The sequence below is a fragment of the Pyxicephalus adspersus genome, chromosome 4, assembly GCF_032062135.1.
Source record: "Pyxicephalus adspersus chromosome 4, UCB_Pads_2.0, whole genome shotgun sequence".
In the NCBI taxonomy this organism is placed as follows: Eukaryota; Metazoa; Chordata; class Amphibia; order Anura; family Pyxicephalidae; genus Pyxicephalus; species Pyxicephalus adspersus.
Genome location: NC_092861.1, coordinates 35,033,600 through 35,060,749, shown reverse-complemented (window position 1 = coordinate 35,060,749; position 27,150 = coordinate 35,033,600). Strand labels below are relative to the sequence as shown.

At 38.4% G+C, this 27,150-nt stretch overlaps 1 protein-coding gene across 1 annotated transcript in view; it reads right to left on the bottom strand.

The window, feature by feature from the left end:
* Nucleotides 1–27,150, bottom strand: part of EPHA4 (EPH receptor A4) — a gene marked incomplete at its 3' end in the record, with an annotated part of 51,316 nt that continues 24,166 nt past the window's right edge. The window contains 13 exon segments of the mRNA XM_072407870.1: nt 1–2,048; nt 3,675–3,830; nt 5,693–5,886; nt 7,313–7,462; nt 8,794–9,003; nt 10,281–10,342; nt 11,837–12,022; nt 12,128–12,241; nt 12,768–12,826; nt 16,662–16,773; nt 16,878–17,037; nt 17,127–17,251; nt 25,302–25,637. Coding sequence (XP_072263971.1) covers nt 1,967–2,048; nt 3,675–3,830; nt 5,693–5,886; nt 7,313–7,462; nt 8,794–9,003; nt 10,281–10,342; nt 11,837–12,022; nt 12,128–12,241; nt 12,768–12,826; nt 16,662–16,773; nt 16,878–17,037; nt 17,127–17,251; nt 25,302–25,637 — 1,946 coding nt within the window.

Sequence of the window (27,150 nt, the reverse complement as noted above, 5' to 3'; positions counted from 1 at the left end):
AAGTGAAAAATACTGCTAATGATAAACTGGATAAATCTAGAAGGTTTCTGCATGGAACTGGACCTAAACTATCCTCAGACCCAGGTATAGGCATTTGAGTTAGCGGTTCCCATCCAAAGTCGGGTATTGCTAGATATACAATTCTTGCAATATATAGAAAAAGAAAAAAAGTTTTGGCAGTAACACACAAATACTGATTAATGCATATCATCTCTCGCCTGCAGCGTATGTGCAATGTCATGAAACACAGTGGACTCTCTTGGATGATATAAGGGCCAAATGCAGATGTCAAAATATTGTTGAAACAAGGTTAAAAAAAGGTAAATAAAGCCAGTATCCAATTTATGGTGGCATTTCCAATGGTGCCAGTTGTGGCCAATACATGTCTTTAAGGTAAACATAGCTTGTAGATTGCAGTCAGTCACATATTAACAATTCAAGTTGCAGAGTATCTTCCTGGCTCCACAAACAGACTGCTTGCATGTTAACCCTGACATTACTGGATTACCATGAGTGGGGATTACTCTGTATATAACGTGTTGGAAGCACTTGTTTTGTCTCAACATGTTGGAAAGTCTCTGCCTTGCAGACAGATCCTTTTAGAAAAGAAAGAAATCTTTGAACTATCCCAGCAAGCAATCAAAACAGCAACAGGCAGATATCAAATCTCAAGGTGATTCTGAAGAATGATCTGCTTGTCTGTTGGGGTGCCATTAGGAATCAATAGCACCACATTGGAACCATATGTGAGACATACATCGCCATGTAGCATGAACATTCCTGCCGTGCATTTTTTTTTAATGGGGATCCTAATGTTTTGTTTTGATATCTATAATTACCTATAAAACCCTTCTAGATTAAAGATTTAATTGCCAGACCTTAATTTGGCAGTTTTTTAACCCTGTGTTGAAATTTTGTATTTTACAAACCATAAGCTCCTCATACCAAAAGACAGTCCACCATGCATTCAAATGATCTGTTCTTAAGAAAACCATGGCTTTGACATATGCTGAGATTCTTGGCTAGGCTGTGTTACAGAATGGAAGCCTGATAAGATTTCCTGATGTGCTTTCTACCTTTGTCTTGGCTGCTATCAAAATTTGGCTGCTATCAAAATCCCTAATGGTCACATGTCATTTTTTCTAAAGCAATCTTAGGCTCATTGGTTTCAGAGGTTTGGAGATCACACATGGGGTAACAAAATCTCTGTAGGGAAGGATGGTAATATACCTTGCTTTGCACGCTTTAGGATTATCTTCTAATCTTAAAATCTCATAGTGGTCAAACTGCACAGCTTCGAGGTGAGGGAGATCAGACAAAGACAAAGGGTTAAGCACAAAGATGTAAGTTTATATATATGAAATAGATCCTTCCTTATATATATAAACTTAATTGGCAGCCCTGCCTGGTTGTCACTGGTACCAGTAGGATGCGGAAAATCGATAAATTGCATATTTTTTTCTTTTTTTCTTGAATGGAAAGTCATATTACAATACAGAGGCCATTATGGACAAGGAGCAGGCCTCAATCGGAGTGCATCAAGTCTTTGTTGTGATTAACCATAAAGCAAAACAGTTCCTCGGCCCATGGCAAGTTGGGTCCATGCTTAAGGTTAGTTTGGCATACAAATAACTCCTTAGTGACCGAAAAGCACTGTTCACACCTTGTCCTCTTTTAGGTGCAGTGGATCAGTACAAAAACTGGTCTTGGGTGAAGTGCCTCTATTCCCTTTTAGAAGAACAAGCATGGAGAAGGCCATGTGACCTCAGTGATCCGACACTGAAGACAAATAATATATCCAGGCCTTGAAGACATGGCATCGTTAGTAAACATCAGCTAGCTTCCATTGTCATTTTACACCAGGGCATGGAATACACAGGAAGACCTGTGGGACCTTGTGGAATTCTTTTCTTGCTGGAGAAACAGCAGCTGTGTCCATGACATCCGTAGAACCTTCTCTAAAATTTCAAGAGAATCTTTTTGGCTTCAGTTCAGTTGTGTCTGTGGACGATAGGCTTGTCGTGTAAAATTGACAAGAGTGCAGTTCCCTGGGGAAAAAAAACAGAATCATTTTTAGATTCAAGTAACACAGTATCCAAAGTGTAACACTATTTGTATGTTTCAAAAGATTTCTTAACTTGATTCAACTTAAGACAGAAGAGCAAGTTATCAACAAAACTAGATAGTAAACTTTCTCTCAACTGAAAGAATTTTTGGTTTTATCTAATCTTCTGCTAAATACACATGTATTACCAAGGAGGCTTTTAATCTTTAATTCAGTGGATATAGAATCATGTAATGTATGTTCTCATGAATTCTTGGAAATGGATTAAACAGAACTGTTGTGCCCAATGGTGCTGTTATAGACTTTGAGCTTCAGGGCAAACTGTGGATCAACCGCCTTTTTGCTTGCAACCCCACCCTTTACTATAAAGCCTCCTCCCTTATTATCCCCACAAAAACCCATATGATTGTCCACTGTAATTTTAAGTAGGAAAGATCTTGAGGGCTGGTTCAAAAATAGGAACACTGCTGTGTATCATCAGACACAGTTCAGTGTGCTCATTGCTTTTGTAAATGTTAAGAGGGAGGAGCAGGAGCCCCTATACATATTACTTCTCAAAGCTTCAAATCCCAGGTTTATACTCCAATAGCAAATGTCCCAGCAACTTACCTTTAAAACCCCTTTCCAGACAATCGTCCTTTGCTAGTACAAACACATTTCCCTTAGATCCTGATGTAATTATTTCAGGCTAGTATAAAAACACAGGATGCCAAAATTTGCTGATGCACAGGAAACAGCCTCCATTGGTCCCTTTTTCTTCCCCTGCATCTCCAGCAATGGATCATATGGTTATTCCATTTGCCCACACCGATATATTGATGTATCCACTCTAAATGATGTCCATGTTACAAAATTAACCCAGGATGAAATGGCAGAAGTCCGGTAAATCATATGTATTTAGTGACATGAGAGCTCCCTCTTTAATATGACCATCTTCCAGATGTGTGGCACAAATGACTATATTTATTTCCATGTTTAATGAGTTTCTTCTCAGCCCCTGCGATAATTTAAGTCTCTGTCCAGCGGGTGAGGTTAATGTAAAAAAAAGTGCAGTTCTTCAATTAAAGTGCATGGATGAGGTAAACTAATTTTTCAAGAGTTCTGAGTGTGTAGCTTTGTCCTGATGCACTCCTAAATCAGACAGGAACCATCCTGCCTTGCATCTGTTGCATCTGGGTCCTCATTCCCTGGACACTGCTCAAAATCTTGTTCTGGTGTGCGGGGGAAGTAATACCAATCCGGGTTAGGTCACTGCACAGAGACAAGAGAAAAAGATTGATCAATATCCCTGGGATATCTAACTCAGCCTTTTCCTCCCTTAATATCCCCCCAAGACAGCAATTCTGATGACACATGTTATATCTGCCCCACCTGGTAACTAAGCCCTCCAATGACTATATATGAAATACACACAAAGAGAAAACTGTCACAATTCAAAAAGAGGAAGCTCAAAGGCAAGGTGGGAATGTTGGATTATGTCAAGAAGCATTTGTGATGAGATTCCCACTTTGTGTTGCAGAACTGTTCCTAGACAATCTAATACAGCAGGAATTACGTTCACTCTGACTGCAGACCAAGCATGTAAAATCATGATCAGGAATGAACTTACTCTTGGTTCACGTGCACGACTGATTCCAAGTTGTTAAATCCAGCTGCTGTGAAGTTATCTTTGTATCGCTCCATTTTAATGGCCTGCAGCCAATCCATCACGGAAACCACCTGGGACCATTCAGGTGAGCCAGGGTCCAGGAGTGCAGTGTTTGTCCTGCAGAAGAAAAAAACATTGGAACGTCAGCCTATTTTAGTAAAACATAACCTAATGCAACATCATGAGTTTTTGCTACAAACTGCTATATTATTTCAAAAAAGAAATATTAAGCCCTAAAAAAACAATGCAAGTGTTGTCCACGACAGTTGATCTAATAATCTGCATTAGAAAAATGACAACTGTTAACAAATTCATATATAAGATCCATTATCACTATTAACACACTTGTTTTTTTTACTCTCAGTAAACATGGAAGTGTTTTATGAGGTTTAAAAAGTACCATGCTGCATAGTAATGTTTTTCTGTAGTCGCAGGCTCTCACTGAAATTCAATCTTTTGCCTAGAGGTTTACACTGTTGTCTAAAAGCAGAGACATTATCTATACAAGAGTGTGTTAAGCCTGCTGTAAATTCCCACTGTACAATTTGTATCTCTAAGTTAAACTCTAATCAGTCTTGCTGTACTTCTGCTGCGCTCATTCGCAATGAAACAGCCCAATCAACTAGATACTGGCCAATTTCTCTTAGAGCAGACAAAGCTCAGCATGCAGGGGAGATAATCCTCTCTTTAATCAACATGTTCCTGAACAGTACATACGATGGAATTGGTAAGAATAAGGGGGTCTTTGAAGTAGGGTTTGGGGAATGTAATTCTCTTCGGTTCTCTCTGTGCTGGACCTTTGGGGTAATTGCTTTAGCAGATTCACTGCAATGATTAGTAACATATCCTGTAGCTGATGTGCAAAAAGGCCAGGCAACTGCTGTGGCTTTTTCACTCATACAGAGAAAGAAATCACGTCTGCTTTTTAGTGAGTAATATGAGTACAGAAAAATGTGAATTCTTAGGATTTTGATAAAAGTAGAAGTCATACATCCAAGCCTCACCTTGTACCTGCATAAAGCAGATCTGTATCAATGGGGATCAAGCTAGAGCTCACTAATATAAGCTTTTTTTATCATCCTTCACTGTGATTGGCAGATTGGGTTTCACTTATGACTTTAAATTTTAAAGGACAATAAATCTTCAGCCCATGTTGGCTTATATTAAAGAGTTTAGTTTTCTAGAGTGTTGAGGATATTTGACCAAAAAGTCAATGGCTGAAGTAGAACCTGTATCTTCCTCAGGATATTCGAAATAAAGTTAATATAAGGAACATAATAATATATATATCTGAATAAATATACCTTTGGCCAGATCTAGCAATCACCTTCTATGGCAAAAGACACGATTGTTTGTTAAAAAAAGCTGTTGCTTTGTTTCCCCAAAGATGAACCATTGATGGGATGATAAGGGCATTAGATAGAAAAGGATTGATAGGTATTTAGGAGGCCTTTTCCAGAATGTCAAAGTAACAAAATTGAAAGAGAACTCCTTCTAATTAAGCCCCTTCAACCCAACTATTAATCTGTACAGACCAGCAGACAAGTTAACGTGATAACAGCAGCATGGAGCTGTACTATTATAGCCAATACATCTAACAAGTTCTCAATGCGAGTTGCCGTGTAAATACCCTTGGGAATCTGCTAGCTTTCTAAAGCGTTCAATCAATATCTATAAAGAGAGATACTTAGAGGTCTGTGCAGTGTGGTTACAAATGTAAACTGATCACAGACAGATTCTGGGTCAATAAAGGGAGGGGGAAATTAAACAGTTGCTGTTATAGTTCTTTCCTTGTTGAATAATTTAACATACTGATGCAGATATAGCTGTGTGATGAGACCTCACCGCTGAGACTTATACCTTACATTGGCTACAAGGAGCCATTGAAGGCCGGTGTCATTTAATTGGACGACTTTATTTCTGCTCCCAGGTATTTGTGCTGCACTGAAAAATGCAGTTTACAAACTCATTTTTATTACCTTGAGCCTTCCAATCCAGTCCTTTTTAAGCTGTTTGGGTTCCGGATAAGCTTATCCAACATGCTAACAATCTGTCCGAACTTGGGCCGATCACTGCGCTCCTTCTGCCAGCAGTCCAGCATAAGCTGATGAAGAGCAATGGGACAGTCCATGGGAGGGGGAAGACGATAGCCTTCTTCTATGGCTTTAATCACCTACAAAATCAAAGATTATAGATGGATCATTAAAAGGTGAAGACCTTTCACAAATCATTATTTATTATAAGCTTAACATCTTTATGTTCACTGTAATTAGCTTGAAAGTGCAAATAACTTTGCAAACACCTAACAAATCATGTGTCACAAAGCAGTAGGTGCTGTGTCTGTTAACAATGGCAATTGTTACTTAGTGATTATGCCATTGTGTATTTATTTGTGTCTGAAGTCATTTTAACTAAATTAAAAAGCTTTCAATAATTTGCAATGTAGGGTAAATCAAATATGACTGTATGTACGTAAGCAACAAAGAAAGAAAAATACTGCAAAATTCAATTCTAGTTTTATAATATATACACAAATCAACCCTATAACTGGTCACATTTATTAACATAAAGTGTGTTTTATTGCGGAGACTCTACATGCCATTAGTTAGTCAGGAAAACATATGCAATACTATAAAATATTTTGCATGAAAAAATTATCTTTATCAATGTTTAATTTGTCCATTTGGAGTTAACCTTTATTAACTGAAGAATAGTGCAGTGACATTAAATTCTATAAGGGTATGTATCAGTTTAAAAAGATGAGACTGTTTGAAATATCACTTTCTATATTATGTTTCAGGGTTTGTTGGCCAGTTGACCCTTCCATTATATATCCCCGGGCATCCCTCCTTGTAGCTGGCAAGTGAGCATTGTATTTCCAGCTGCACCTGGATGAGGTCTAACTTGACTTCCTCTCTGTATGAGAGAATAAGGTATAAATATCTGTAGATGTGCCTGCAGAATAGAGGAAGCCTCAGCACAATACACAATCCTAGGTCTGGTATGGGATTGCTTTGTGGACACTATACTCAAGGAAACCAAGAAAGAAAGAATTCTGCATCTTCCTCTTGTCATTGTACGAATATACAATGTGGACTATTTCCCTGTTGCTATTCTTAGGTTTCACTGGGTCATCTAGAGACAGCTGTCTGACTGTGATCCCATCTGAGACTCTACAGATGGTACACTTAAAAAACAGATATACATAATTTAAAGAAGGCCATTTAGCAAATTATTTTTTAGCACCCCCTAAGGACAGCCATTTAATTGGCTCAAGAGATAATTACAGCAGCTCACTATGTGTTTTACAATGCAGGTTCTTCTCCCAGCGGTGAGTTTGTTAATGACGCATCGAGCGATGCACTTATATAACTGATAGTGCAAGTGGTTGAGGTTTTGTATGAAATTATGTCACACTGTTAAGTAATCAGAATCCCCGCTTTGGAATCACCTGCAGAACTCTAATTAATACAAGAAAATCCAAGCAGTGCTGTCCATATATAGAAAACACAGAGTTTTACATAATTTATTGATGCTAAGAGATGAATGAAAAAGTAATGATTTCCATTTGAAATCATGAAGAGAGTGATAATGCTTACATCTTGATTGGACATATCCCAGTAAGGTCTTTCACCATACGACATGACTTCCCACATGACAATTCCATAACTCCATACGTCACTGGATGATGTAAACTTCCTGTAAGCAATTGCTTCTGGTGCAGTCCATCGGATTGGTATCTTACCACCCTGCATGATAGAAAATGTGCATTTAGTACACTATTAGATACCCTTTTCGGACTGAATAGCGGTCATGTTGAGTGGCACTGCATGTTTTAGCACATCTGTTGTATCATAAGAAGCACATAACAGCCAATCACTGTTCATAGTCAGAACAATGATGCGCAATTTTTAATTGATTGCTATGAATTAATGCATTGTATACCTTAATCTATATTAGTTAAATAAATGTATTTCTGTAAACCATTTTTCAAGCATGCTTGTTTACAGAAAAGGGTACAAATTTGGATCTAAGCTAATGGGTGCAAACCATGTAAAAAAAAGCAGACACAAAATATATATGATGAACATGTATACAAACAGCCAGAATGAAATAAAATCTACATTACTACTAATCATAAAAGACCTGGGCAACGCCTTGCCTATTGGTCTTGCCTGAAACACAGATCGCAAGAAATATGTCTTCTCCTTTAAATGAGCTCTGTAATAAAGATAGAAATAGCTTGCAGAGTTTCTATCACAGATTCATGCTGTCAGCAGTGGCCTTAATCAATTGCTCATCTTGTCTGTCTCAGGGAAAGGTGACTGGCAGTGACAGCTATGGCCTGCTGTCATCAGGCTGTCACTACACCATTTATGAACATAAAATATTGCATAATTTAAAGTGAGTGATGAGACTGGGTAGCACACAGTTATGATTTATGTTAGGCCACAGCAGTGAAGGTGTTACACATCATTTGCAACAAGATCCGTGCTGGTATGCCTTCAATTAATGGAAAGCCAACAAGGGCTTGGCTTCCGCAGCAGGCCTCAGTGCTTGGTTAAGTTTGTAAAGCGACTCCTAGATTTTTATCTTTGCTCGATTCACTTGGCTGAGATCCTACAACTGATACACCTAATTGTTGTGGTAATGCACAAAGCGTGTTCCCTTCCCATACCCCCTTCTCCTTTAGAAAACTTTTTTTTTGTTCGACTCTGAGCTGTTTATGTAAACTCGGAATCATGGAATGCAGCTTGGAAACAAAGAAATGCATAGAGTATTATGTGTGACCAGATGCCTTGCTAGTGATTTTATGGAGATCTGTTTGCACCTACTTTAGTGGCAGGGATCAGTAATACAGCTGTGATTTACACAATTAACCTTATTAAATAATCATTCACTAAGTCTTACAGAGATCTTAACGGACAGCTAACTCTTTCTAACAAGGCATGCCGCAGCATTTTCTCAGCTTCGCAATAGTGGGTCTTGCTATGCATAATCCTAATCCGACAGTCAATTGATTATGCCCCATTTTAGTATGAAGGTTTGTGTTATGGAGACACTTATTAGGTATTCTTACCCTGGTGGTATAGGCCGCCTCAGGATCATCCTCTAGGACACGGGACATGCCAAAGTCAGACACTTTGCACACCAGGTTGCTGTTGACAAGAATGTTACGGGCTGCCAGGTCTCGGTGCACATAGCTCATATCTGACAAATACTTCATGCCAGATCCAATGCCTCGCAGCATTCCCACCAGCTGGATGACTGTGAACCGTCCATCATTCTTCTAAAATAAAAAACCATTATCAGTTAAGTCATGCCTTGACCCACAACTGCCCCTCATTTACAAACATTTTACATCAAATGTCCTTCTTTTAGGCTAATGAGTGGACTGCTATCAATAAATGTACTTTTTAATTTGTCATACTGCATTAAAATATACATTTTATTATTATTATTATTATTATTAATAATAATTATTATTATTATTATTATTATTAACAGGATTTATATACTGCCAACATATTACACAGTGCTGTACACTAAATACATTTACTTTACATTTTCAAACATTAGTATAAAGAAATGTAGTGGTAACATTAAAAACATGTGGGCATTTTTACATAGCTATGGTGTTCTTACCCTGCATTGTGTTACTATTAGAATTATTTTTAATTGGGATCATTTCTGTCATTGAACATATTTATATTGTGCTTCTATGTGTATCTGACACACTGAGTTATTTTCATCTCAATATATTATATTTAAATTCAGTTTCCTTTGTGTAATGTAAAAAGTTAGACTAAAAGTCAGTGATTTTTAGAAAATCCACATTGGGAAGAAGTTTTGATGGATGGCAAGCTGCCACTTGTTTCATGGGAACGCATTTGATTCCACTGAAAGCCTACAAGCATGAATCATAATTATTGTTCTTTCAGTGATATGTAATATTTGCTTCATATATGTTACACAAGAAATTGGGAGCTGTCCAGTCAAAAAGATCTGAGGTCATTGGAAAGAAAAGTTCCAGGGGGATGTATAACTAAATGCCTAAACCTCCATCATATCTATGGGAAATCTTTGAATCAATTTTGGAGTGCACAGTATAATAAGGCACTGTTGTTGCTTTGCTGTTGTTAATTCTGAATGACCTAGAAGGAGAGGTTGGCTTCCTCAAGGCATTTTTATGCAGGTCAGCTTAGGCCAAGTTTAGGCAAGTTGTAGAACACAAGGATACATGGCCATAATTATAACTGTGTTTTATTAGACAGGGTTATAAAAGTTGTCTGTACTTTTTGTACCACTAAATCAGGCACAGATAGTTAAAGTTTGCAGCCTGGTAAGAGTAATCTGGAAAATGGGGATGTATAATCTAAAAAATAAGGATGTGAGTCAAGAATAAAAAGACTCGCAATGGCATCTTTTACTGACTGTATTTACTGGGTATGGAATTATTCTCAATGTAAGTTCCTGGCCTAATATTAGCATTTCTAAGACCTTTTGATTTTATACTGGTGTCTGTATCAAAATAAACACAAAAGGACTGAAAATCTCAAAACTCACCCGTAGGAAAGCATCTAAGGAACCGTTCTCCATGTATTCTGTAATGATCATAACTGGTTTACCTATGAATAACAACGACACTATTATTGATATATAATGTATAGCTGTTGAGCCAAACGCTGAATGCTCTACATTCCCAATCATTTCCATGCAACTAAGCTGTGAAATGTTGTCCTTAAGCTGGACCGTCCTCCCTTTATATTGCAAGAATTACCCTTTCATTGTAATTCCGACCTAGCATGTGAAACATGAATCTCCCGACTAATTCATAGCGGGTGTCTGTTTCTTTGCATAATTACCATCTAAATGTATATGGAAATGTAAGCACTTTTCTGTCTCAAAGACCTATTTTTCATGCAACACACATTTTTTTTTCTTTCTTCTCTCTTACCGCTACTCAAGCGGCAGCATATTTTAATGTGGTGCATGCAAGGCTTTATTCAGATTTTATGGTTTCATAAGTCACAGAAATGATAATAAGACACTGCTGGAATCTAAATCAGGAGCTTGGAATGTATAGTAGAGAAGAGAGGAAAGTAACATTTTACTGCTGGCGCTTTTCACACCTCACAACTGCACCAAACATGGCTACAGCACCCGTTCAATGTGCCCCCACCTGTAAGGCACTGCCACAGCCAAACTGCCTTCATAGAGTATAAGGAAAAGATGGAAATTTTCAAGCAGATGGGAGTCGTAAAAAAAAAAAAAAAGCAGACGGTCCCATAAGCTGCTGCAAAATCTGAAAAGAACGGTCTCCCAAAAAAACTGCTTTTGAGCAGAAAATGAACAAAAGGTAAAAATATGCTAAGAATACCTCATATGTGCCATTCTAAAAGCTTTACCAATACAGATAACTACTAATGTATTTTAAAGATTGTCGCTGCTGCCATGATATAGACAGCCAATGATCCTGGTGAATTCTGCATGAAAATAACACGTGCCAGGAAAGGTCAATCCGCTGCCAACGGTTTGCTTCTACTGTCCAACGGGTGAGATGGCCATCTGCTTCCTGCCTATACTTTAACAACTGGATTATTCTAGCAGTATTTTGCAGTATGTCCTACACAAAGTCCTGCAGTCCCCTTGCCTAGAGAAAGAGTATCAGTAAGTATCAGCAAAGCAATTTTTATCTGACGTTAAGATGGATGGCTTGATACACACCCCACTCCCTCTGCTTAGGATATACTGTAGCTATTCCATCTGTCATTTCACACTGAGATTTTGTGCCTGTGACGATGTGATCTATGGTACTGCTGAATATACAAGGAAATTGTAGGAGGTTCTACAGAACAGACGTCTATTAATAATGTGGAAGATAACTGCACATGTCAGTCCTTATGTAATAAATCATTTTTTCCCTGCAATACTGGGAGAAATAGCAGAACGGCACAACCATGTGACCTGTCTATATTGACTGGCAACGCTCTACATTATTTAGTAGAGAATGTAGACAAGGTGCATTTGATTGATGGCTTCTACTGTAATTGCAGAACACCAGGAATTTTTATGGCATTTTTGTATAGGCGCATTTATTTAGAAGGAAAAAAACAACTTACATTTGGTCACCACACCTTCCAGATGAATAATGTTAGGGTGATCAAACTGTCCCATGATGCTAGCCTCGCTGAGGAAATCCCGCCTCTGTTTATCCGTGTAACCAGCTTTCAGGGTCTTGATGGCAACATAAATTTCTCTTTTACCGGGAACCTTCAGTCGACCACTGCAAACCTCTCCAAACTCTCCTACACACAGTAAAAAGGGTTTATTATTTATGATATCTGGACCAGACAATTTACTGTTGATGCATTTGGGGAAAAGTGGAATAAACTGCTGGCTTTCCTACTTACCTACACCAATGACTTTCTCAATCTTTATACAAGAAGCATCAATCTCCTTTGCAAATTCTCGAACTGCTTGGTTAGGGTCTTCATATGTAAATGGGTCAACATATGTCTTTACCCCTGTAGGAAAAAAATTATGTAATTCTAAGCTCTAAAATACTGAACAAAATAAAGGGAGGCAATAATAATATGAACAATGTGGTGGACACTGAACCCTACAGATCTATCAATGGTTTGACCTGTAAAACGTCCTTCTATATAATGAAGGCAGTCATAATGAAGGCTGGATCAATTATTCTCAAAATAACTAGGATTAGAAGATACCCCTATAGCATAAGGCACTTTCTCATGCATGTCCACCAAGGTCATTTAGCTGAAGATGTACAGGTTGAATATTTATTAATTCCTACAAACCTACATTTATTGTGCCTAGAAGCATGGTATAAGATACCTTCCCAAATCTAAGGAGGACAGCTTGTACAGAATAGACAGGCTTATTATGATAGAATTCCTCTACATTTATTGTGCATGACTGATGAGCACACTTTAAATGATTCACAGGTAAATACAAACACTAAAACAATTTATTTTTACTAGCTGACTTGTTTACACACTAATCAGAGCTACTCATTACAAAAATCATTACCTTGGTTTAAATGTTTCTCCTCATCAGCTTCCTGTTTTGCTTTGCTGTACTTACTCCGCCTGCAGAGATAGAAAAGTAATCCTTCAAGATACAAAGAAATACCATCACACAGACAACATACTATGGCATATTATGCAAATGGTAGGCCAGGATTTAGTGTCAGAGGGGTCTTCCAATAAAATGAGAGCCCGTGGCTGCCAGCTGCATTACTATGATCATAAAGCACAACATGTTGTTTGTTGGAACTTTTTTCCCAAGTATAAGGATTGCCTTTATTATTAATAATATTATTTTTATAGCACCATCATCTTTTGTGGCGCTGTACAAGAGACAAAACATATTACCCAGGCACACAGGTTCCCAGGGCAAGTGTTACTGTGTTATCTTATCACTTTAAATGTTTAAATGTGACATTTAGGAATTCCTCAAACAACAACATTTACATAATGTATTTAAGTGGAAATGGATTTGGGATGAAAAGGAGAGAGCAACAATGCACAACAATGTGTAATTATATTGTATCAGAAGGGGCTTTGTCCAAGGAACACAAGATTTCTGATAAAACACTAATTGCAGACTCAGAACCTGTAATGATGGTTTTGCCACACAACCTTTTGACCTTTTTAACCTGCATTTCAGCCATATACATTGCTTGCTGCAATTGACATTTCTTGTCAGCACCTGGACAAGCAATAGGAAATAGGGACCTTTATTTTGGGACAACGAGCACTTACCCCTAGGGCATTTTAGGTAAGGCTTATCAACTGAGAAATCATGAAAGGAACATTAACAAATCCTGATATGGAAGGAGGACTGCACAGGTAAGGTTATTCTAATACTAATATTCTAACTAATACTTCCCACGATTCTGCTGTATACAAAAGGTTAGTATGTGCATTGTGACACTGCAGCCTAGTGTGACAGTTCCCCTTCATACATCAGATGTGTAAATGGTGTGCCTCAGGGCATACATTGAGTACAAAATGGCAAAGTCTCACAACTATATATATATGTCCCAGACCAAAACCTGGAAAAAACTGTTTAGCTGTATCTACCTACAATGCACACAGGTCCTCACATTTTGTCATAGCTTGACATCAGTGTCCAGTATACAGGTACAGTTTATGCTGCTCACCTTTCTACTTTTATAATAAAGGAATCCAGTATTCACATAGTTAAAGGGAGAAATATAAGACAAGACTGACTCACATCCACCTCTCAATGCCAGTTTGCTTGGTAGAAACTGATTCCAAAAAAACAGCTTTAAGAAATCAGCATTAGAACTAAAGAGAATGAAGCCATGTACAGGGGCGCCAAGCTGCTATGAAACGAAAGAGACACCATCTGCCTTCCTCTCTGTCAGCCGATTACATAACCTCATTAAAGTGCTCAGGAATAAATGTTCGGAACTGTCCAGCTGGGCAATGACACGGTGCTAGCAACTGGAAGCTTGTTCCTGGAGATGTCACAGTTCAGAAATGCTTCTAGAAGCTGCCGGGGCCAATAGATCAACCATTTACACTAATGTCAGCTAGAAGAGGGCTACAATACACAAAGGATGAACAAGAACAGGGAAGGCAAAAAGTAATAAAACGTAACCTATACACACGAATCATCGCTGGATGTGGGTAAGGGTTAAGGGACAATATGGATCTATTAGTGCTGAGAGATTTTATTTTCATGATTGTAGACCCTTTATTAGGCTATTGTTACAAAGGAGATTTTTCAGTAGCTCTACTAATAAAATGGCTATTTAATAATTGTTAACAATAGCAAATGATCAGTGAAATGAAGCAAAAACACAAGTAGGCTGTAGTATTGGTTATTTCTGCCATGTTACAATCATGTGGCCCTATTACAACTACTGCATGCTTCTAGTATATCTTACTCCATAGGGCCTATGTAGTGATTGTTAACTACTTCTCAAGATTTTAGTAACATCAATGAGCTGCTAAAAATCTACCTTTATCCTAATAAGATGACTGCCAACAAGTGGTTACATTTCTCAATAGTGAAAAGTAAATATTGCCCATAAAGCATAGACCTTAGGTGACACCCGTGAGAAAAAAAAATTAGGTTCACACTCAGGATTCCGACCCCACACTGACTGCAATGTAACGTATATGAACAGCTCTTCAGCAGACGGTGAACACCAGCACAAAAAGAACACTATTAATATCTCATTAACAACCTTCTCCCTCCTGTAAAGATTTTACCAATGAATCTTTCTCCAGCATCCAAACATTCCTGTGATTCCAGACTTATACCCAGCAATAACCTTTTCACCTTGTGTCCCTATATTAAATAAAATAAATTCCACTTGTAATAATGTAGCAAGCAGCTTAACCAAAAAAAAACCTCAAGAAATGAACTGTATAGAATTTCTGATTCTTCCTTCCATGTATTTGCTGTGTTAGGCAGAAGAGGAGAAAATGTTTGAATTCACATTAGAGGCTATGCAGCTGTAAACTTGCTGCTTTCTGGCCATGTTCCTACACAGACAGCTTTATGGCTGAATCAATGAAAGTCCAAGGGTCGCCATTTCATTTTTATCTAAAGTGATCTACTAAGAACCAATCAAGGCTGGCCTTCTATCGACTACATCCCACCCTCCTTTTGTCATTAGGGACAGAAATGTGCTGACGATCCCCCGATACAAAGAAGACTTTACAACTTTCAATCAAAACTCACTTTTACGTTAAAAGTGGTCTAGGTCAATGAGATGCTACTGATTTATTCTAACAGCTTTTACTTAGCATTGTATTGAGATGCATCAAGCCTACAAAGTAACTGGAATTCTCTGTGTCACCCAGATCATTTCTATTATTTTCCAACTACAATGTAGAAATTAAGTAAAGGAGAGGAACTTGTGGAAATCAAGTGTTGCCCATCAAAAGCATACCAGCTGTCATATTTAATTCAGGTTGACTTAAGACACCAAGACAGTGTCACTTTGATGATCCCTATTGTCATCCTAGTGTTTGCACAAAACCTCGAACAAACAGCACTGAAAAAAAGAGATCCCAGGAATTAGAGGAATTCATTTCCAATTTGGAATGGGGCTCTCGCTGCAGAAATCATGGTTAAATAGCAGGCTGCTTCTGCTGCCTACATGCTGGGGACATTAAAAAACCTAGTAGGGGTTTACACTGTGAATGCTATGTTTAGATGCTAATCAGAAAACATGTCTTTGTTTTCAGGTCTGAACTCCTCCCATGAGAGGAAGGTACTGGGGAAAGGGGGGTTTCAGACAAAAGATGAACTAGGCATAGTTCGAATCCTAAAAATACTCCACATACTTTCTCAGATTGTTCTGAAATAAGGGATAAAACATTATTTTTTATCAAAGAGAAGAAAAAAGGATTCCAGTCCAACCTGCTTAGCTGGTACACTGTTCTATCAGCACAATAGCAGTCATTGCTAAGAACATTCTAATACTATTTTACTTCTTCTTTTACTGCGTTTGATGGCTTTTGTTCACAATTTAGCACAGCTCTCAAATGGAATAAATACAATTACTTAAAAGGTCTGTTCACCCGGAATGGATATTTTATTTTTCGGTAGATGTTAGAGAATAAAACAACAGCCTCTGAGGTCTCTGAACTTATATTGTTGATCATTATGTACAATTAGAAAGCTATAATACCCAATCACCACTATCACTCTAAAGTAATAAAAGGTGATATCTGACCAGCTGTTGTATATTTCACAACATAACTGCTATTTACATTGAATGATTAGATTAGGAAGAACTATATATTTGTGTAATAGCACTCTTTTGGTGGAAAGAAAAAAAATGTGAATATGACAATTGCCATTTCTGGCTTACAGTTTCCAAACAACTTTTGAGCAATGGAAGAGTGGCCTAAATCTGCATTAAAGTATCACACATACCTTCTGCTGATCACAAAGGCAGCAATGAGAATGACCACTAAGACGATGCTCCCGGCTACAGACACTAATAGCACTGTAGGGCTGGCTCCTTCACCGATCATGGGGGACGGAACTAAGGGAAGAAGACATTGTTATAACCTCACTCTCTATGAATTCAAGACAACACGTATACTTTAGACATGACATAATACAGACTGATAGTAGTTTTAGACTCACCAGTATTGGTGGTGAACTCAAAAGGACCGCTGAACTCTCCGTATCCTGCTGCAGTTCGGGCACGGACATGGAAAACATAGGCAGTTAGTGGATTAAGACCTTTGATGTCGGCACTGCGAGTTCCAGTCTTTACAATTCGATAGCTGCGATCATTTTGGTCCTATGGTAAGCCAAATGAAAAAAGACAGGTAAGAACTAGCCCATTCAAACTAGTGCAGAACAGGAAATAAGAGATTTGATTTTACACACCTTTTCATAGTATTTGACTTCATACTCTAAGATGACACCATTGGCGCGGTCGGGTTCTGGCCAGGACAAGGACACGCTGTGTCTGGTGATCTCCTTTGGCTGAATCTGTGTTACGGTTGATGGAGCTGCAGAAGACACATAGACAAATTGAAATAAGTTGCACAGCATTAGACATTAATCCTAAAAAAAAAGGTATTATTTTTAGAATATTAAATACAAGAAAGAATCCCACTTCATACATAAAGTTTAGTAGTTAAAGCTTATATACACGTAAGTATGCAAGTTTAAAGTTTTCTAAGTGCATCATGGCAGCCAACGGAATTGATATATGCAAACCTAGAGCTTTGAATATATTGTTAGACCACCATGGCCTAGAAGAGCTATACAATATATTTTGCCATTCACATAGGATAGCTCTTTCTCTGACCAGCTAACTGCACTCCCTTTATAATAATAACTTATTCTAACATTTTTGCATCAACAAGCTTCTAAGGCCAATTACACCGGTCAAAGCTGCAGCAGGATACTTTTGTCATTCTGCCACTACAACTCCTACCCTACTTGCTCATTGCTAATTGAACAGACTAAGTTGGAAATTATATCAATTAGGAAATATTAAACCATTAACTGCCTGCCTTCCCAGGACTCCTCCCTAGTTCTTAAGAAACAAAGAATGTGGTCATCAACTATTTAATTTGAACCTATATAAAACGACACTTTGGAATATGAGGATCGCCCACAATGTGACTTGTTCCCGGAAACATGGTAAGTACAATAAAAGTCAAAAGAACTGACTAGAAAAATGACACCAACACTGACTCACAACTAACAAAGTCCCCTGATTCAATAACTAATCCTGACACGCAGGTGACTTCAGCACTAGGAGGGCTTATATAGTGCTAGTAAACAGCAAAATGTCCCAAGACTCACACAATGTAATGACAGCTTGTTGTGATAGAGCATTTTATTGTAATACTCCTCTTATGCAGTAATGAATATACATACATTCAGTGCTGCCCACGGTTTCACAATAGGTCACTACCCATGACAAATTAGCCTATTATTTGTGATGAGCTAAGAAGAAGATAAAGGGACTTGTTCAAGGACAGGAGGACACTGAAATAAAACGGGATTTAGACAATTCATTCATTGCTGACTTTTATTAGAAACTAATAATAACTTGTGCAAGACACTGAGCACTATTTGTTTACTGATCTATATTTTGCTAACCTGTGATCATTACAGGAATAAAATCAAGATTATGTGGGCCATAGAAAGGCAAATCTTTTGTGATACAACAAATGACATAAAATCCCTTAATCTTTTCATCCAATCCCATCATTGAAGTCATTTATATGGAGTCACTTATATCTCATCTCTTACACAACCTGAGTTTGGCTACCAAAAAAAAAGGTTTGCCCTGTATCACTAAAAAAAACAAGAGACTGGCCAAAGAGATTTATTTTCATGTTTTTTATTACACGGATTTTTTTTTCTTATAATTACATGCCTGTGCAACAAAGTTTGGTTTCAGAATTTTCTGGACTTGGTCTTGGCTCGCAAACACAAGCTTACTAAAATACTTCTACCATTGCTAAGCCCTGTAGGTTTACTCATTATAGCAGGCATTAAACACATCTGAAGAATATCACCACCTCCACGTATTAGACTAAAGAATGATACAACTGCCTCTTCACAATACTGTTGAGTGCACTTCATCTTTAATTGTAAAGCAATATGTTGCTCAGCAGTTCCCATTACCTTCTGTATATAAAACTATCACCTTAATGGCTGCTATGTGCTATCCGACACCTTTCAGAAAGGAGAATGTTAATGGCTGCTATATAACAGATTGCATCTTGTAAGTCATTTCTCAGATAAGACTTCTAAGGTGAGAACAGGCCGAGCTGTTTGAAGAGCCAGCGACACCGTCCTGCTTGTTGGTTTTATTGGAGCAGTCTAGCAGGTATGCAGCCTGTCCTGCAGTAAAGATTGAGAAGTCCTAAGTTTGATGTGTTCATCAAAGCTCCAGGTTGAGGTGTCTCAGACTGAGCACATCCAGATCTGATGCTCACTTCCGCAGACCCGGCCATTAAACACCTAGCACTAGTTTTACTAGTACCATCAACTTTCTTGATGACATACCCAGTGGCAGTGCAGAGCCAGCTACAAAGCCTTGCTACCCTCCTCCCAGGTGTTATAAAATGTGTTTCCTGAACATGTATTGCAGTTAGGCAGAACAGGCCTGGGCCCAGGACTCTTAAATGAAGACAAGAGATGCTGGGGAGGAAGTAAACAGCTGTAATTAAAGTTCCCCGGGCTCCAGGCAATTACAAGAGAAGCAGATCTTTGTGCAGGAGGTTGTAACCTGACGGGGACCTGCAAAGAATACTTTGCCTAGCATATTCAATCAATGCAATGTTCTTCATGTAGTCTGCAGTGCTAAAATTCCCTGAATCAATGTTTCCTGCAAACTGTATGCATAGCACAAAAGTACAGCATATTTCCAGCAATTTTAGATTTTTTATTATAAACCCATTGCTCAGAAAATTACTATTTTACAAATAATAGATTAGCTACAAGAGGAGTGCACCCATGCTGCTGATACATCGAAAGTAAGTTGCTATGGCCAATTTAAATGCCATAACTATGGGCAGTGGTTTAAACAGATGTTCCTGCATTAGCTTTTCTATCAGTTACTGCAATGAAATAATGTCATGGGAACAGGTAACAGAAAAATTTGTGAACATTCATGAGACAGAAACCTGTTTTGCAGATAAATTAAATATAAATTGTCCTATCTAGCAAATTTGTTATTTTTAGACAATACCCCCGATTGCCTTTATGCTCAGTTACATACAGCAAATACATTTGTATATTCTCTAACCACTAGGATAAAACAAGCAGACCGTACTATATAAACACGACTTTTCTTACACCCTCCCCAAAGTGCCTTGCTGTACAATCCCAGTATATCACATTGCTTCTGACCCTAGGGGACCAGTCACATAATATTCCTGGAGGTCCTGACAAGAAGAACACATAAGCACAAAAAAAATATTTTACTTAAAAGTAACAAAAAATGACAATATTGTGAAAGGAAGTAATACAAATGCACTGTAGTGTAAAAGCGGTTGTATTATGGAAACTCCCAGCGTAAATGAAGCATATCTATATTCATCCATTCAGGTGAATCACAAAGGTTCCAGACACATTTCTTCCCATTATGTTAAAATAAAATGTAGAATCCATAACTAAACAAGCACCCAGCTAGATGGGGCGTCGCGGTTGGCTTTGCTGATATACATACAGATACACATACATACATACATACATAGTCACGTGCATGCCTGTATTGTGTTGTATAATCACTCTCCATTTCATGAAAAGATTCTGCTGGTTTTTGAACCACATTCCACAATGTTTGTTTGTATAGTCGCTCCTTGACTTGCTGTGTTTTTCTTGTAGCATTTTCACAAAACAAATTTATTTTGCTATCTCTCCAACACTCAAAGGGAAACTTCTCTTTTAAAACTTTTTAAAGGTAAATGTGACATGTTGAAAATAACCTTTTCAGCTGTGTTTGTATTAAAGGAGCTGAGATTTAAAAGATACAAATACTGGGCGGCTTAGTCACATGGCACTTGGGTTAGCACTGGCGGCCATCTGAACAGCTTTTTTTCTGCACCCAACCACTGCATTACACATTTCAATCACCATCTGCAAATTTACAAATGAAGACTAAACACTTTCTTAATGCATTTCTTTGTATTATTTCAAAATAATTGAGAATTGCATATTTTTAGGCTGCTTAGAAAGGAAGCAATTAATTAATGGCAAGGGAACGGCAACACATTGCATGCTCTTGAAAAAAGTCACTAAAGTAAAGTAGATGTTGAGGAGCAAGACAGGAAAACACACAGAAGTGCAATCCATCATCTTGTTAAAACACAATTCCTGACTGTGTGTTTGATTAGGCTTGTGTCCTCTTGATTTCTTAACATTACTCAAACATCAGCTCAGTGGCCCCTCTGTTTCCCTAATCAATCATGTGGCATCTCAACAACAGATCTGTCCCCAGGGAAGCAAAGAAGAAAGTTTGTGGAGAGGGAAAAGAAGGCGCCTGCACTGGGGAACATACTTAAAAGCTGTGTTAAGTACCAAAACACTGCCAGTTAAATGGCAGACAACAAAACACTGCAACTTCAATATTCCAGCCTTTAACCTGAGAGTGCAGAAATCACAATAAATGCAGATTGTCATTTATTAAGACGCTTTACCAGTCTAGTAAGACCAGTGTTATATAAGATTACAGCTAATCGTAGAATATTTTATAAATGCGCTACTACCATTTTATTGTATTAAATCTAAACAAATAAAAAACACAAATAAATACAGCTATGTTTATATGCACGATTTAAATGAAACTAGCAAATTATTCCTGATTTTGTCCTTCCTTTTATTTCTTGCATTCAGACTGGGAGAAGGAAAGCTAAAACACTGAGCCCAACTGGCACAGCTATAAGGACTAGACTCGTCGTCCTCAACCTTTTTACCCAAGGGAACCCCTACAACTTGTGGAGGAACCCTGGAACCCATGCACCTGGCTTAGAATGCCTGAACTAGGCTAAACTGTCCGATATGGGTAGCTGGATTACAAAACTGGCTGCAAAGAGTTACAATCCTTTGCCAGGTCACTCCTATATATATTTTATTAGTGTATTTACTTACTTCCCAGGGATTCAGCTGTAAGTACATGTATTCTCAGTGTGCAGTGCAAAACCTGAATCTACTGACAGTGGCAAAGATATCAGTTCTGACTGTAGAAGATATCATTGACAAGGAGAAAATGACTACTGTACAATTGTCTCACCAGTAGCCCAGTATATACGGTAGCGAAGGCATGACAACCTGGCGCTTCATTTAGGATCCAAGTCTTGTTGGTGATTTAGTGCTATATATGGCCTAATAAAGAAAGTCCCTAGGAAAACTAAACCAAATTGGTGGCTGTGTAGAAGAATCAACTTTGGGAAACTGATTGTCAAATAAAACATGTACCTGCTACTTTCTTTTTGTGATTGACTTCCCTCCTCCCCAAACCCACACCTTTCCTTGAACTCATTGTTGCTTCCTGTGACACCCAAGGAATAGACAGCTGCAGCTTGCCAAAACCATAGCCAAATATACTAAACTATTAACAGCAGAGTGTTCCTAGCAGCAGGAGGTCAGGGCTGTGTGTTCCGGCTGCCCTACAATAAGTCTTTCTTTCTGGATAAAGCAGGTGACAACATCCTGCTGGCAAGCAGCATGTCTGGCTAAAAAACATTTATTTCTGCCTTATGGCAGCGGCAGATATAACTACTACCTATCTCTCCTCTCCATAAAGGCAGTAGAGATGTCTGCTTCTATTAGCTGCTGCAGGTCTTCATTAGTCCGGCTCCTTTCCACAAAGCAGAGACAAAACCAGACGTGAATATTACCGAGACTATTTAATTATGGCTTAGCACTCGGAATGTCTGTTTTAACCCCTCATCTACCAAAGCACTGTAAATTCCACTAGAACAAAGCATTCACTGCAAACACTGTACCCCATTATTAAGCAGTATTCAGTAAAGGTAATCTGTGGTCCTCTAGACTCCATCTGCTGAAGATCTAAAATTCATAGCATGCATCTACTATATATCCTCAGACTGAGATGGACAGAAAAATGTGCAATTAGCTTTAACATCCAATCAAAAAGCCAGCTTTATCTGTTTAAAGTTGTGAGAAGTTCTGATTGGATGCTATCAGTGCACATTGCCTTTTGTATTAATAAATGCATTGTTTTTTGCTGTACCAGTCTGTGTTTCATTTCTATGCACTGACATCCTCTCTATATCAGTCTCCATCACCCTTTGCTAGGATAGCAGCAATCGAACCAGCCAATGATTCTATTTTCAGCACACAACAATGGGGTGTTGGTAAACAGTGAGTACAGCCCTTGGGGGCAAACAACTCCACCCAGACTTAAGGATGCGGCTTTTTTCAAGCTGGCACAGCTCAGCCAATGACATTAGCTAGATAAAAGCCGCCTAACGAACAAGTGAAATTGATATGTAAATGAGGCAACAAAGAAGGGGAAAAAAACAGCAGCACCTCATCCTGTGTACAATATCAAGCAGTGGCTTTTTATTTGTCTTAGGGAAATTAAATTATGTAGACCATCTCACCCCTACTGACACCTGATAGCATGCTGACAACAGCAACACCAAGGCACCAGGTAACAATAAAACACACACAACAAAGATATTGCAGGGATCAGTATGGGAAATTGTGCAGATGATCTCACCCCTATTGAAACCCAATAGCATGCTGGCAGCAGCAGAACTATGGCACCGTGTAAAAAAAAAAAAAAGATGTTGCAGGGATTTTTTTAACAGACATGTGTAATACCGAACATTGCTTGTATAAAACATAAATATATAAGAACAATTTAGAACACAGAGCTGCAATCCTTTGCGCCTTGCTTAGAGTTCAGCCTTAAATTCAGAAGGAATAATTGGATGCCTGCATGGTGTTTGGCAAGCATATGGAAAACAGCAATCAGATTTCATCACACCAGAAAAAATATAAGTTTACATAACACCATCAGACAGGGTAATTAATTAGGGTAGTGAATGTTTATGTTACCGTTCGGTTTTGTATTTTCACTGGGCATCGCACAGCACAATGCCAAAATCTGGACTGACTTTAAACGACCAGCAGCTGTTTAAAACTATCTGTCGCCTCTCTTAGGGTAAAGGCTTGTTCAATTTATTTACACACTTTCTGTGCTAATTGGTGTATCCTGTGTCCAGCAAGCTGTGATGTGATGGAGAGAAGGAACAAGAGGTGACTCGTTTGGGTAACTGATCCCAAACGTGTTTTGTTTATGTCTGTTGGCACAGCCAGTACTGTTGAGTCCTTAAAAAAAAAAAAATTCCTAAAAGCATTCAGTAGAGCAGAGAGGCCTCCCCGGCAGAAAGTGAATGCAACAAGAGGACCAACAGAGAGCCTTTCTTTCCAACTCTCATACAGTGTTCTTTCTTCCATCTCATTGGAGATGGATTGGGATTGCGATCTCCTAACTCACTCCAGTGCACACAGCACAGTCTAAACACGTGTCTTTTTTGGGAAACTAATCACTTTAAATATGTAAAATGATTGTGAAATTATTAAATATGCTTGACTTGTGATAGAAGTCTCCTGACTCATGCTAACAGATCCTATACTAAATGTCCTAATCGTTCCTCAAGAGACACTACAAACAACAATGCACAATGGTATTTTTTCTTTTCTGTCCTGATCGGTAGCATGTAGTTTTTGCTTTCATTTATTTATTAGGACAATAATGTTCTAGCTAAATTAGTGCTTTAATTAGTATTAGTAAATTAATATTAAAAATACTTTAACTTATCAGAAATTTGCAAAAAAAGATTCTGACTTGAATCCCACAGCTACTTTGCCATCCCTAGTTTCATACTGTCTAGCAACGGTGCTTGAAGGCATGTAAAAAGAACATGTCCCCAGCTTTTCAAATGAGTTCTCATACTGCTGTTTGATTGTGTATCTGTAGCTGGACTGAAGGTTCTTCAATTTCTCCCTTTGCCATTTCTTCCCCATGGAGTGCCTGTCAGAGTATGGCACCATTCAGGCTTTGAAAATCTGTCACAATCTGAACAACGCAAGTACGGACTGTCCTGGAGGGTGAAGACACTGCCCGTGGATAATAAACAAAACGATGAGCAAAGACATTTGCATATTTAAATCAGATGTCTCTTCTTGCCTATTAAAATAATAAGCACCAGGAGATTTTCACACGGTCCAAACAGTGGGCTGCCTGATATTCCAGCTTTTTAAAATGACACCTATCTGCGGGTACACCGCTGCCAGACCTGTACTGCCACAGTGTGATGAATACAACTGACTTATTAATGACGGACTGAGGTCATTATTAATTCCATTAATATGCAAGTCAGGCAACAGGAGGAAGGGGGGATATCTGAACTGAAAGTCATTCTTTCAATAAAAAACCTCCAGATTTCCAAGTAAATTTGAAACATATTATTAGCTGCACATCCACAACACTAGATACATCAAATTTCATACACTTTCACCTCCATCTATCTCTGCTTATATTACACAAAGAACACTTACCAGCTTGGTTGGTTGTGACAGTCACCGACACCGACTGATCTTGACCAGGGTTCTGCTTGGACACTCCATTCACTGCCCAGATCTCAAAGGTGTAGTTAGTATGGGCTTGAAGGTCAGTGATAGACACTTTGGTTGTCTTCAGTCCATTCTGCTGGGGTGTATAGTGGACTCCAGAGCCACAAGGTCGGCAGCGAGTCAGATCAGCACCGCATCTCTTACATACCACATTGTAAGAGACATCTGTTCTTCCTCCTGTGTTCTGAGGAGCAGTCCATTCCAAATTCACAGATGTCTCGTTGACATTGGAAATTAGGTTCTGAGGAGCTGATGGAGGACCTGTTCACAAAACAAAATATTTAATGTAAAAAGCAATAAAAAAAATATCACAAAAAACAAACAGTAAGCTCTACCTACAGTTAGGCAGAAGCAGAAAAAACATTTAGGAACCTATAACATTCCAATGCATCCAATGTATCCTCCTGATACATACCAAGCTAAGCCTAAAAAGTGTTGGCCAGATAACAGGTTTTGGCAAGAATTTGCAATGATCCCAATGTCTATTGTCTATAATGTCTAGAATTTGTATGAATGCCCCATAAGTAAGAAATGTCCATGGTTATCCTAGTTCCATTAAACAGGAATATTTCAGTTTCGGCAGTCATCTTGAATCTACCACCTTTCCCTATTTATCTAGTAGGGACAAGTAAATGTTATTCTTGAGAGAGAAAAAAAATGACCGTATTTAACCCAACACACCAGTTCTGAACAAAAACTGAAACAACATTGGTTGGAACTGGTCTTTAAATTTTAGGAACATGCGGTTTCCCTCACCACTATGCTACTTTCCATTCTTAACTACATGTAGTGTTTGAGGGCACCTTTCCAAACGGCTATGTCCACTTTCACGTGGGAAAATATGCCACATTGAATCAAGATCTTCAGAAAGCAAAAAGTCAGTAATTGGTATGTGGGACGAGGCCCAGGCAGCTTCTGAACACAGGAGCAGCCAAGCGGAAAACTAGGCACACAGATGCTGGCAGGTCTGAGGAGGGAGATGGGTCAGAGGAAGGCCCCCACCTTCTCCTCCAACATGAATGGAGATGGTATACGGAGAGTAGCGGGTGACAGTTGAACACAACATGAAGGAGGAGGCAGGCATACGCCGAAAAAAAATCTTGACGTTATCAGCAAGGATAAGAGGAAATAAAGGTGCCGAGCTTGACAGGTTGGTTTAAACGTAACTGTGCAGGGCAGATATCTTTTCACATCGATATGTTCTACAAGTCAAACCCAAGCTTCCATTAATAGAATCTGAATACTCCAGAATATCGTTCACATTTACATCATTTGTAAAAATTAATATTCCAATAATAAGGTGTTTGGAATTCACCCAATAAAAATGTAAATTAAAGCATTCTCCTAGAATTCTGAATGTGTTTTATTAATCTACAATTACAGGCAGTCATTTACAATGAATATACTCCGGATTGTTTTATCTAACACTACCTGTCATTTTAGGTGAATTTGTTTCTCATAATAACCCATACTTTATTTAAATCTTAGTAATAAATTAATCTAAAGTTAACTATTTAATGAAGGAGGCCATCCAAACCTATGCTTCGGGTTAATTAAAACTGATTTCGGGATCTTTGATTCTCAGCCGGCTCGGATTCCCATTCACACATTAATCACACCAAGACCTCGACTGACCTTGCCATTTCTCACCTAGTGACCTTGAATGTTTAGGAGTCTTTCAATGAGAATAGGAGAATCTTTGGGGTTTTGCTTCCTCCAACCCCAAATCTTTTCACAGGCACATTGTGCGTGCATCTTAGTTTTGTTTACTGTC